Consider the following 13,275-nt stretch of genomic DNA (forward strand, 5'->3'; position numbering starts at 1 on the left):
TTTATTTTTTAATATTTTTCAATTCTTACTTAATGATCATGAATGACATTTTAAAAATCAAAGGAAAATTACTTTAAGAAATTAAAAAATTTTAGGTATGTTATTTTAACCAACTAAATGACTTGCATTTGAAATAATTGAGATGCAGCATTCAGAATTTCAACTTTGGCTGAAGTAGTAGTCTGATATCTGATTTTATTTGAAAGGTGATATACTTTTCAACTTCAAATTCAACATACCAAATTTCCTCTCTAATTTTTTGCTTTGGCTAACAGGACATCTCCAAGTTCGCAGAGAAAGACAACATAGTCCTTGGAGAAGGTGGAATCACACTGAGCGGAGGTCAACGTGCACGGATTTCTTTGGCAAGGTGAGTATCTAATTGTTGGTCTAGAAACTATTTGATGTAATATTGGATGTAAAATATTATAGACACTTTTCTATTGCTTTATATTGTATTTCTGAAATTGAAAAAAAATGGGGGCTTCTATGGCTAATGGGTTGAGTCACCTTTAAGAGATATAGATGATACAGTTGTTCACATTTGTTGAAAATAATGACTTTATCAAAATGAATTCCCTTATTTTAGAGTGTGTATACTTGTTTGTCTTATGGTATAGTTTACTATAAATAGAAAGCTCTGGAATCCTACAAAAAACACGGAAAGAGAGGATATAAATTTCTGTTGGTTCTATCAAACACTCTGTCATTTCCCCTATTTCCACAATTTACCCACCTAGTTTAGCTTCTGTTTATGCTTCTTGGTTTAACTAAACCTAAGTCTTCAAAAATTTTCAACATAATTTATCATTTCCACAATAAAAATAAGACAAATTATGCCAATTGGCTTAAAGCCTACTCTTTAAAGTAAAATAAGACAAACACATCTGACATGGTGGGTGTAGAAGTTCCCTTGATAGAGACATTCTTGGAGTAAGAATCTAGAAGCTGTCAGAGAAGTACATATAGTTCATTTGCGTCAAGAAGAAAACGTGGTTAAATTATAACTTTCAGTTTAAAAATTTATTAGTGATGTGGGATGTCAAATATTCCTCCAGTTTTATTTGAACAAATTCTTACTGTGTTGCAAAGTTACTAAGAAGAAATCAATTTCATTGCTTTGTTAATGTGTTGGCTCCCTTCCTTCACTCTCTCCAACTTCCAAAAACAGACAAGAAACTAATACTGAGCATTTGCAGTTGCCTGGTGTGTGTGTGTGTGTGTGTGTGTGTGTGTGTGTGTGCGCGTGTGTGCGCGCACGCGCACGCATGTGCCTACATGTATGTGATCTCCAACCCTTCAAAGAAAGAATTTTTATCTTTGCTTTTCAGAAGAAATCATGAGATAATTGAAGAAATCATGAGATAATTAACTTGCCAACAGCCACACAGGGAAATGGTGGAGTCACAATCTGAACCAGGTCTTCCTGATTCTGCTTTTTATCTTGGGTTTGCACTATGAAGTAGTAGATATGGACAGTATAACAAACAAGATAATGAATTCTGAATAATGGCAAGTTGATTAATTTATGTGTAAATCAACAACTTAACTTAAACATTCCATCCAAGAGTTAGGTAAGGAATATGGCTTAGGAATATGGCTTCTAGACATTCAATGTAAAGTTTGTATTTACCAGCGTGTTTGGTCTTATTGTAAGGCACACACAGTTTGAGATCCTACTAACAATAATGTCTTTTGTAATTCTGATCTGTATGTAAAATATGCTGTCCAGTTTTTGACAATAAATATATTATTTATAATCTCTTGAGAAGCTGTGGTTATAGATATGAAGGAGAGTGTCTTAATTCATTCTATGTTGCTAATAATACAATGCCATGGGTTTGGAAAGTCATAAAGAAAAGAGGTTTGTCTCAATGTTCTGGTCAAGGGCCCACCTCTGTCTGGTGATGACCTGATGTTGACAGAATCTGAGGCAGCACAGGAATTCACATGGTAAGAAATAGAGAACCTGTGTATGAATGCATGATCTGGTCTCTTCCCTCCCCCATTAAGCCTCTATTTAGAAATGATTAGAATTAGATACATTTCAACCTTGATAACTGCATCTAATTCTAATCACGGCTGAATAGCTCCATTTCTAAACACTCCATTTCTAACTTAAGCTCCAAAGTTTCAGAGTGGACAAAACAAATTTAGACCATCTATCATAAAGACAGAAGTAAGATTCATGTATAAATATGTGCAATGTACCGTAAGTGTACATTTTGATTGGGTCCTTTAGTTATTTCACATTGTCTTCAAACTTAGTGTGTTAACTTTTTTTTTGTTGTTGTGACCAAAAGTACCTCAGAAGAACAACTTAGAGGAGGAAAAGTTTGTTTTGGCTCATAGTTTCAGAGGTTCACTCCATAGTCTGCCGACTCCGTTGCCATGAGCCAAGGTGAGGTAGCAGCACATCATGGCAGAAAGGGCATGGTGGAGGAGCACTGCTCACCTCATGATGTCCAGGAAGCAAAGAGAGAGGAGACAGGGAAAGGGCCACAGGGAAGATTCATATTTCCAGGGCATATCTCCAGTGACTCACCTCTTCCAACCATGCCCCACCAGCCTCCAATTACCACCCAGTTAGTTCATTCGAACTAGAATGGATTGATTAAGTTACAGGTCTCATAATCTTGTCATTTCACTACAGAATATTCCTTCATTAACACAGAAGCCTTTGAGGGGACACCTGGTTTCTAAACCATAACATATAGTTTACAATATAAAATCTATTTTAGATTTTGCTTTGAGGTTTTGCTATTTCTGAATTCTTCCATTATTTCTCTCATTATTTGCTGACTGGATTCCATTTTCTTTATTATAAAAGTTTCTATAATTACATATATATGCTCAGAATCCCACACAGTTAGGTGAGAGATATAATTACTTATAATCATACCTGAAAATTTAAATGTTATGATGAAATCATCTCATGTTTGTTAACATAGGAACTACATCTTAATACTGTTATAAATCAACTTGATGGAGATTTTACTTGCTTAAAAATTTTACTTTTAACTTAAAAAGTAAATGAATATGGACAAAAAATTGTATTGTGAATATTTCTTTCCTTACTTGGAACTTTTATAGATGTGGTTCAGAGATGAAGACTAAAGGTGCAAAAAGCTGTATCAATTATATAGTCATGACAGCACTGGTATCAACTTGGTGATAGCAGTGAACACTTTGAAAAATATTTCTTTTTTTTTTAAATTCACAACACTACTGTAATTTATTTGCTGTCTCTGACATTTTACAGTTTAAAATCGTTACCTTCTTATTTATTTCCCCACCAAGATGCAAGCTCTTCTAGGGAAGTGACTATAATTTTAAAATTGTATTCCTGCACATAGCATGATCCCTGGCTTTAAATACATAATATTGTTAAAAAGTTTTTTAAGACAATATTTTAAATTGTACCATATGGTGTTATTTAGTTTATAACTTTTTTGTTCTTTTTTTTTTGTATACACAATAGTAGAGTGTATTTTGACATATTATACACACATAGTGTATGACTTATTCTAATTAGGATTCCATTCTTGAAGTTGGACATAATGTGGAGTTTCACTGGTCGTGTGTTCATATATGAACCTAGGAAATTTAAGTTTGATTCATTCTACTGTCTTTTCTATTTCCATCCTCCCTCCCTTACCTTCATTCCCCTTAGTCTAATCCAGTAAATTTAAATCCCCCCACCTTATTGTGTGTTAGCATCTACACATCAAAGAGAACATTCTCCTTTGGTTTGGGGGGATTGGCTTATTTCACTTAGCATGATTTTATCACTTGCAGTTAGCAAAAATATTTCATCATTGTTTGAAGTACTATAATAAAGCCACAAAATCATTTGTGACTTATTATTCCTCATTTAAAATAACCTACACTATTAAAGACACATAAATAAAAAAATTCTCTAACAATGCTACATCTGCCTTATGTTGTAAACAGCTTTATTTCAGTGAATAGAAGTGATGACCATACTGTAACATAATAGTTGACTGTTTTTTTTAACCATCTATACATAGTGACATAGAAACTATTGAGAAAATTAATTTAAATTTCATTTTCTTTTTAGAGCAGTATACAAAGATGCTGATTTGTACCTATTAGACTCTCCTTTTGGATACCTAGATGTTTTAACTGAAAAGGAAATATTTGAAAGGTATGTTCTTTGAATAACTTACTTATAATTCTCATGCTAAAAGACAAGAAAAAATGACTATACCATGTTAGATGGCATATTACTTTTTGAGAAATACACCCACCATTGTTGCAGCTCAGGATGGCAGAATGTAACATGGAGCTTACTCGTGGCCTAGATTGACAATTAATTCCCTTAAAACCTTTCTAATTATCACATGCTAAACCAATTTATTCCTTTGCTATACCGTTACAACAGTTGCTGTCTATGTAGATTTTACAATATTTTTGCCTGCAATGTATCTTCTATTGTTTTAACTTGTTATTATACTTAAAAAATTTATTTTCACTTTTGTATCTTAGTGATTTTTTTTCTGTTTTCTCAGTAAATAGTAAAATAGTGAACTCTTCAAGGAACTAAACACGTGGAATAGTTGAATGATGAATGCGTAGTCTTTGCATCTACCTCAGTGCTTCCTTAAAAAATCTCCTCCTCAGTCATGCAGAGATTAGAACTTACATTTCCTTGAAGTTCCTAAGAATAACAGTTAGTTATATGACTTGATTTCAAAGCTTCAAAATGAGTTCATGTACTATAAAGTAATTTATTGGGCGAATAGTCATTATAGTCTCTTAGAAACAAAGATTTTAAGCAATAAAGCAAGGTGTGTGTTTGTGTGTGTGTGTGTATTTGTGTAAAAGTCTGCATTATTTTTAGAAGCATCTTTTCTAGAATTTAGTTAAATTTATTTATTTATTGCTTGTGTTCAAATGTTTATTTTAGTACAAACTGAACCTTTGAAATATTCTGGATACCTGCTTAGTTCCATTTAAATTTTGCTACTTCAACCCTATGCTTTATTATATTAAAATATGAAGCCAAGGAAAGCTACCTGTCCAGGCATTAGGTTTTCTGAGGAGGAATCATGTGGCATTTTTCTGTTAGACACTTTCAACTTACATTACTCTCAGTGAAGTGATATATACTAGAATAGTCAGTCCATTCACAAATCCCAAGGCGGTTTCATTTCAGCTTCTCTAAATAAATTGCAAAGTATAATCAATATGCTGTCCATTCAAACTATTCCCAGTTCCCATTTTCACTTCCAATACAATCTGTATGGAAAAGTGTATGCTATTATAAAGCACTTTGAGTTTGTTTTAAGTTTCTCACATTTATTCTTAACCTAAAAGGAAGGCAATACCTTTCTACTTTCCCTAAAACTTATTCAACCCACTCCTTACAATATGGTCTTGTATTTAGATCTCACATTAAAATCCCAGTTATCTTCTAAATCTCCATAATTGTCCTCAATGGCCATTATGTACAGTGCTCTGACTTCTATACTCTTAAAAATGTTAGATAACCTCCACCATTTTTAAGCATAAAGCAACTCAATTTAGGACAAAAAATTTTTACTGTTATTCAACAAAATTATAAGAACATAAATCCCACTTAATTAATAAGTTGATTAATTTTACTTTTCTTGCATTCAAACCCTTAAAGCGTACAGCATCATAAGGATTTAGTATCCAAGGGCCTTACCCAGAAGTCTGGTTGCTTTGGAATTTAACATGATTGATGCCATTGTTTCCATGAGCATGAGTTACCTTTCCCCAGATTCCTCTGGTTTTGTTCAGTTTGCTGCCACGAGTCACTGTGCTCTTCTTTGCTTTATACACAGTTGAAATCAGTTTCATTTCAGGCATAAACACCCCTTTGACTTTAAAATGAACAGGATGTTCTGGTTTGTTCTGGAGACCCCGCTTAGAGCCAGCAAAAAGCCCTTACACCATATCCTTCCAAGGATGTCTGCCTTTTAGAAGTCCTGTTCCCGGCAGGCCTCTCCAGACTCCAACATGGCAGGAAGAGCAAAATTTAGTTAAATTAACACCCAAAATACTATTTTGATAATCTTGTGACTATGATAAGTAATCTCTTAATTATTATAAACTTTGCGACATTTGTGTTGTCTTCATACATGAGAGTATAATGAGGAGGGGAGGGGAGGAGGGATAGTAGACAATAGGACAGACAGCAGAATACATCAGACACTAGAAAGGCAATATGTCAATCAATGGAAGGGTAACTGATGTGATACAGCAATTTGTATACGGGGTAAAAGCGGGAGTTCATAATCCACTTGAATCAAACCGTGTAATATGATGTATTAAGAACTATGTAATGTTATGAACGACCAATAAAAAAATAAATAAATAAATAAAAAAAAAGAGAGTATAATGATGCCTCTTTCTGTATGATATATAAGGTTTTAGTAGTTAAAAGTAACTGAGATTCCCCTGGAAGACTGCAGTCAGGATTAATTTCTAGATTGCGAGAAATTTTTATTAGAAGAGGGTCAAATTTATTATAATCTAATTTTCACTTGTTTTAACCATCATATTAGTATTAATATGGTCAATTTAAAATATAAGAGGAATTCAATTAATAGAAAATTTAAACAACAAGAAATCTTTGGCACTTTATAAGATATTTAGAAATAAAGACTGCTAGAGACACCGAAGGTTATCTAAAAAATTCCTATTTTCAAGAGAAATAAAGACTCAGAGGGTAAGTGATTTACTCAAATTCAGATGTCTAGTAAATATCAGCAATTTAATTTTATTCTAGAGCTGTTAACATTCAACTTTACAATATGGCATGCTATTTCATGCTGTAATAATTCAATAGGCACCAAATTAATTACTATGTTTACTTTTAGAATCATTTTTCATATAATAATAAAATGGTATGGTAGAGATTTTATATAATGAAACATTAATAAAATGCTAAGATGAAATTCATGTTATTATAATAAAACTATTTATGAAATTGATATTTTTATCTTTTTATGTTCTTTAAGCTGTGTGTGTAAATTGATGGCTAACAAAACTAGGATTTTGGTCACTTCTAAAATGGAACATTTAAAGAAGGCTGACAAAATATTAATTTTGCATGAAGGTAGCAGCTATTTTTATGGGACATTTTCTGAACTACAAAATCTACGGCCAGACTTTAGTTCAAAGCTCATGGGATATGATTCTTTTGACCAGTTTAGTGTGGAAAGAAGAAATTCAATCCTAACAGAGACATTGCGCCGTTTCTCATTAGAAGGAGATGCTTCTGTCTCTTGGAATGAAACAAAAAAACAATCTTTTAAACAGACTGGAGAGTTTGGGGAAAAAAGGAAGAACTCTATTCTCAATCCAATCAACTCAATGAGAAAATTCTCAATTGTACAAAAGACCCCATTACAAGGAAATGGCATGGAAGATGAATCTGATGAGCCCTTAGAGAGAAGGCTGTCCCTAATTCCAGATTCTGAGCAGGGGGAGGCCATCCTGCCTCGCTGCAATGTGATCAACACTGGCCCCACATTTCAGGGCCGAAGGAGACAGTCTGTTCTAAACCTGATGACACACTCCGTGAACCAGGGGCCAAGCATCCACCGGAGGACAACAACTGCACGAAAAATGTCATTGGCCCCTCAGACAAACTTCACTGAAATGGATATTTATTCAAGACGTTTGTCTCAAGAGAGTGGCTTAGAAATCAGTGAAGAAATTAATGAAGAAGATTTAAAGGTATGCATAAATCATTAGTGCCCCTCCAATATAATCAGGTACAATATGATATGTATTACATAGCAAAATTTACTCAAATTATCAAGTTAAGATGGGATTTTATCTTAAGACTTAGGAAGTCCAAAGTCCATATGTAAGCAATTTCAAAATATAAAACAATTAATATTTCCAATTGCAGTGGATATATATCCATCATCCCAAAAAATATTTTATAAGCCAAAGCAAGGATTTAGCATTAGATTCTTTACTAGGCAGTGTTATTCATTATTATACATTAAAAAGAATCTGCTTTATTACCGCTTGAAACCTCTGTGGGATGAAGTGGAGTATAAATAAATATATAAACAAATAGCTTCAATTATGTGTAAACCAAGAACTATGTCTGAATGAACATAACCTATATAAGGAGTATAAACATCTGGTCTTTCAACAGAACCAACTCACATTCTGACTTAGATGTCATTCTTAACAGTATGGGCTTTTTTTCTCTTTTTAAAATTATTACTATTATTATTATTATTATTATTAATGAATTTATTTTTACCATGGATTGAACCAAGGGATGCTCAATCTCTGATCCACATCACCAGCCATATTTATATTTTAAGACAGTGTGTCTCACTAAGCTGCTTAGGGCCTTGCTAAGTTGCTGAAGCTGGCTTTGAACTTGTGATCCTCCTGCCTCAACCTCCTGAGCCACAGGGATTAGAGGCATGCACCAGTATGCTCAGCTGACTTTTTGATCTTTTAAAGAAGATATGTGAAATAAAGTATATAAAATAGTATAGGTATACTAGTGCCAATCTTCAGACAGAAAGTCTGTTATATTGCAAAGAATAAAATGCTTTCAATCTTAAAACAGAAAGCAATATAAAAGAGGAGGATTTTTCTTGTTGTTTACCAGAAAACTTATGTACCTTGGATGAAGTTAACTACTGGTAGACTTGAATGAATTAACATGTTTAATAGCATAGATCATTTAATAACAGAATGAACTGGTGAGTCACAAGTCATTTAACATCTCCAGGCCAGAGTTTCCTTCATTGTGAAATGAAGGAATAGATGATCCCTAAAATATATGCTTTTAGTATTTCTATAATTTTAAACGTGTTTTCTAATGGATAAGTCATACACATGGTTTAATAGCTATCTAAGTAGATTTCTCAAACCTGAGTCCTCAAAGTTAATTTGAAAGAATGATTTATTTGACTAACAATAGTTGCTATTTATTGATTACTTCTAGTACCAAGCAGTGTAGACTCAGTCCCCACTACTATGTTAGAAAGTATAAATCATTGTCCTCATTTATTGATGAGGAAATGGAATTTCAGACAACTTCAGCATCTAGCCTCAATGCAGATGTTAGAAGTGGAGCTTGAATTCAAATACAGGCCTATCTGACTTTAAAAATCTGTGCTTCAAGCCAGTACGCTCTATTACAATTTTATCGGACCTATCTTTGTGATCTAATGTTTCATTTACAAATTATGTGGACTTCATGAGAAAAAAAACCCTGTGATTTCTCTAGGACTATCTGGAATCCCATTTTTTTCAATTTTTAAAATTTATCTGTCAAAAGTTTTTAAAAATTTCTGGGGGAATATAAACAGAAGTAGAATTACATAATTTAAATTATATCCATAAAGAGGTATAACTCTTTGCTACTGAAAAATGTACAAACCCAAGCTGATTTTCAGTCTATTGGGAGACCTTTGTATCTAGGAAAATGCCAAATGACTTGTCTGTCCATGAATACTGGAAGAAACAACTTAAATAAAGGAGAGATCTGTGAAGCTTCATATTGATGATACCATTCATTTTTTAAAAAGGTATGACACTGTTGAGCATTTAACTACTAAAATCATCCTACAAAAAAAATAATACAGTTATATACCAAATACCTGTAGAATTTTTAAAAAGTACAGTGTTTCACAGTTTCCAAAAAGCTTTGTTGCTCCATGGACTTCATATTGGCTATGGTATGATATCACATGTGGCATTAATTCACTTAGCTTCAAGTAATGTTCCTTTATTTCCACACATTCAAAATAAAACTGCAGTGATGGTATGAAATGATGTTGTTTCATTGTAATAATCATGGCTCTTTTTCAGGAATGCTTTTTTGATGATGTAGAGAGCATACCTGCTGTGACCACGTGGAACACATATCTTCGATACATCACTATCCACAAGAGCTTGATTTTTGTGCTAATTTGGTGCTTAGTTGTTTTTCTGGCTGAGGTAAGGATATTCTGTGATTTAAATTAAGAATAGTTTCAAGAGGTACATATATTCATGTGCACACACACATATAAATGCATGTCTACACATTTATATAATATATGTAATTATGATATATAGTGTTATTGTTCGATTTTGAAAATCCATAATTATAATCACTGTTGGTATTTTATTATTTCATTCATAGCAAATAAAATGTGCCCAAAATATACATACTGAAATTGCAGAGTATTTTTAAAATACATTTTATTGTGTATATTTAAGATATACAACATACTATTACGGGATTCATATAGATTATAACAAGATTACTATCATGTAGCAAATTAACATATCCATCCTTTCAAATAGTTACCCAGCAGTTTTGTGTTTATGTGTGTGTGTATGTGTGTGTGTGGATAGAGGGGGAAAGAATAACTAAGGTTTCATTTAGCATGGACCCCCAAAATAGTATAATTTTACCTATAAATTTCATTTTGTGCATTATATCTTTAGATATGAAGAATTTTTAATAGAATAATTCAAAGGATCAGAGTAGATGGCCTATATAATTTGAAATTAAGTACTAAAAATAATTCTTCACTAAATTCTAAATTTATTAACTGTCTTCACACACCACACCCCACACACACACACACACACACACACACACACACACAAAAGGTAAATATATACTAATGACTTAGGAATAATTTTAAACAACCTTTTCAGAGACTCAAATCACACACTTCCTTGTAGAAATTGTGTTGTCTTTAAGGCCCTCATTGTAGTTTCTTTGCCAGGCTTCTGTTGGGCTTCATATCACCAAGTTAAAAGTCAGATGGAGGTACAAATAGCATGGCAGGCCACAGCACAAGCACTTCCTGAACCTGGGGGAGGATGAGGCTTTTTTTTTTTTTTTTTTTTTTTTTTAAGATTTGGACACCCATGGAAATACCAAAGGGTCCTAGCAGGAGACATCAGTGGGGGAAGTGACAGAGAAGCTGAGTAGAGAGAATTTGCCCTCTGGTTGTCTGAAGAGGACAAACATAACTCAGCACCAAGGGCTTACCATGTGTTCATTTAACAAATATCATTTGTGAAGATAGAGATCCAGATATTTTTTTCTTGTAAAATTTTCCCACTTTAAAATATGAGTAGTTAGCTGGGTCTGGTGGTGCATGCCTGTAATTCTAGTGGCTTGGGAGGCTGAGGCAGGAGGATTGAAAGTTCAAAGCCTCAGCAACAGCAAGGCATTAAGCAACTCAGTGAGACCCTGTCTCTAAATAAAATACAAAATAGGACTGGGGATGTGGCTCAGTGGTTGAGTGACCCTGAGTTCAATACCCAGTACCTGCTCCCCCAAAATGTGAGTAGTTGATTAAATAAGAACCAACAAAGGAACAGCATGTAGACATGACAAAACAGGTTTATGGATTGGATTATTCTTGTGAATGATTACCCCCAACATTTATTCCGGAGAACATGGATATGTCTTAGTGTAGATCTAACCTGTTGCCCCATTCTGCCTTCAAGGAAGAATTGGCCTTGGTGAAGAACCACAATAGAAATGTGTAAATAACTGAAACACAAACTTATAATTGTTCATTTTTCCCCTATTTTTTGTCTGCTTCCATCCTCAATTAAGAAGGCTACATAAAGTATCATTACCTTCCATGATCTTGTAAAATAGTGCTAAATATCTAAAGGTATACACCAAAAAAAAAAATGTACATACTGCTTCAACAGAAAACCACTGGTTTCCAATTGACTTTTGAGTTTTGGTACTATCCCTTTTTTTTGCCATGCTGTTTTAAATTAACTAACCAAATGGAGACTTAAATTAACATGTAGTATAGTGCCAACCCTGGAATCAAAACGACTGGGTGTGACTCCTAAATTTGTCTTATTAATACTATGAAACTGAAAAAGTTAGTTAAGCTCTCTGAGACTCTAGTTACTCATCTGTATAATGGATATTGAAATAATACCAGATAAGTGGGCCATTTCGTGGGAGACGTTGTGATTATTAAATACTTAATGTAGGGCTTGGGACAGAGGGAGAAATGCTAATTGCTGTTATCCATTAATATCATTATAAATCTCAAGATAGTTTGAGGTGAACAAGTCCATAATAATGATATAATTCCAATAATTCCTTTTACTCTTTAACAAAAATAAAAGGTTGGGTAATTTGATGCCCACATATGAGTAATAAATACTGTATTGAAATGTACTTCAAATGCACCTCATTAATTTCAGTCCTGCCAAATGACTAACATTAATGTGAATGGAACCCAGCCTGTGCCCTATTTTAATCTCGACCAGTCCTTATTAATGATTTGATCTCTCCATATTGAAATATCACATTACTTGATTGTCTTAGACTTATGCAAGAAAAAAGTGCCTGATTGTGGTGGTAATTTCTGTTAATTTTTAAGATGTGAGTCTCATGCAGCTCCATAATATTGAACTTAGTTAGGTACCTTTCAAAATGATATGTAATTAACTACTTACAGAATGATGTGTAATTAACTAATTGCCACACATGTATACAGTATTAACTCACTTGAGAAGACAATGCCAAGTATGGTGATGCATGCCTGTAATCCCCACTACTTCGGAGGCTGAGGCAGGAGGATCACAAGTTCAAAGTCAGTGTCAGCAATTTAGAAAGACCCTATCTCGAAGTAAAAAATAAAAAGGACTGGGGATGTAGCTCATTAGTAAAGCACTCCTGGGTTTAATTCCCTCCAGGACCAGAAAAACAAAAGAGAAGTTTAGGGCAAGAAACTAAATTATGAAAGAAGATATAAATGCTATATAATTACCCATATTAGTTAACCTTTCACAATTATTATAAAAATTGCCTTCTTAATGGGAAAAATGATTAATAGTGTTCTTTTCTGGACAAGAAATAAAAAAAATAAATCTTGTGGCTTTTTGGCCAATATCCTATAGGCACTGCCAGTTATCTAGCTCTAAAATTTTGAATAATGAAAACATGGTAATAGAGAAAAATCCTGATTTTTAAATTATGTGCACAATTATACATCTAAACAGATCATTCAATATTGTTCACAATTTTGTTGCTTTCTTTGAATCAAAATTTACATAATTTTTTTTTAGCCTAAGCTTCTTTCTTAATTCTAGTGTGTCCATTTCTTATTACCATTGGAACATCTCACTGATACTCCATATCATGGTACAGATGCTAATTCAGCATGATAGTGTAGTTCTTTTAAACTCTCTTCAGGGCACCATATTTATGATTGAAAAACTTAAAAGAAATGTTAAGATATATATTTTTTTCTCCATGGAAGT

At 33.2% G+C, this 13,275-nt stretch overlaps 1 protein-coding gene across 1 annotated transcript in view; it reads left to right on the top strand.

Annotated features, from left to right (window-relative positions):
• Cftr (CF transmembrane conductance regulator) overlaps positions 1–13,275 on the top strand; it is a 155,923-nt gene that overhangs the window by 81,463 nt on the left and 61,185 nt on the right. The window contains exons 12-15 of the mRNA XM_077796424.1: positions 276–370; positions 4,082–4,168; positions 7,011–7,731; positions 9,844–9,972. Of these exons, the coding sequence (XP_077652550.1) occupies positions 276–370; positions 4,082–4,168; positions 7,011–7,731; positions 9,844–9,972 (1,032 nt within the window). The remainder of the gene's footprint in view (positions 1–275; positions 371–4,081; positions 4,169–7,010; positions 7,732–9,843; positions 9,973–13,275) is intronic.

This window comes from Urocitellus parryii, chromosome 3, assembly GCF_045843805.1.
Source record: "Urocitellus parryii isolate mUroPar1 chromosome 3, mUroPar1.hap1, whole genome shotgun sequence".
NCBI classification, from domain to species: Eukaryota; Metazoa; Chordata; class Mammalia; order Rodentia; family Sciuridae; genus Urocitellus; species Urocitellus parryii.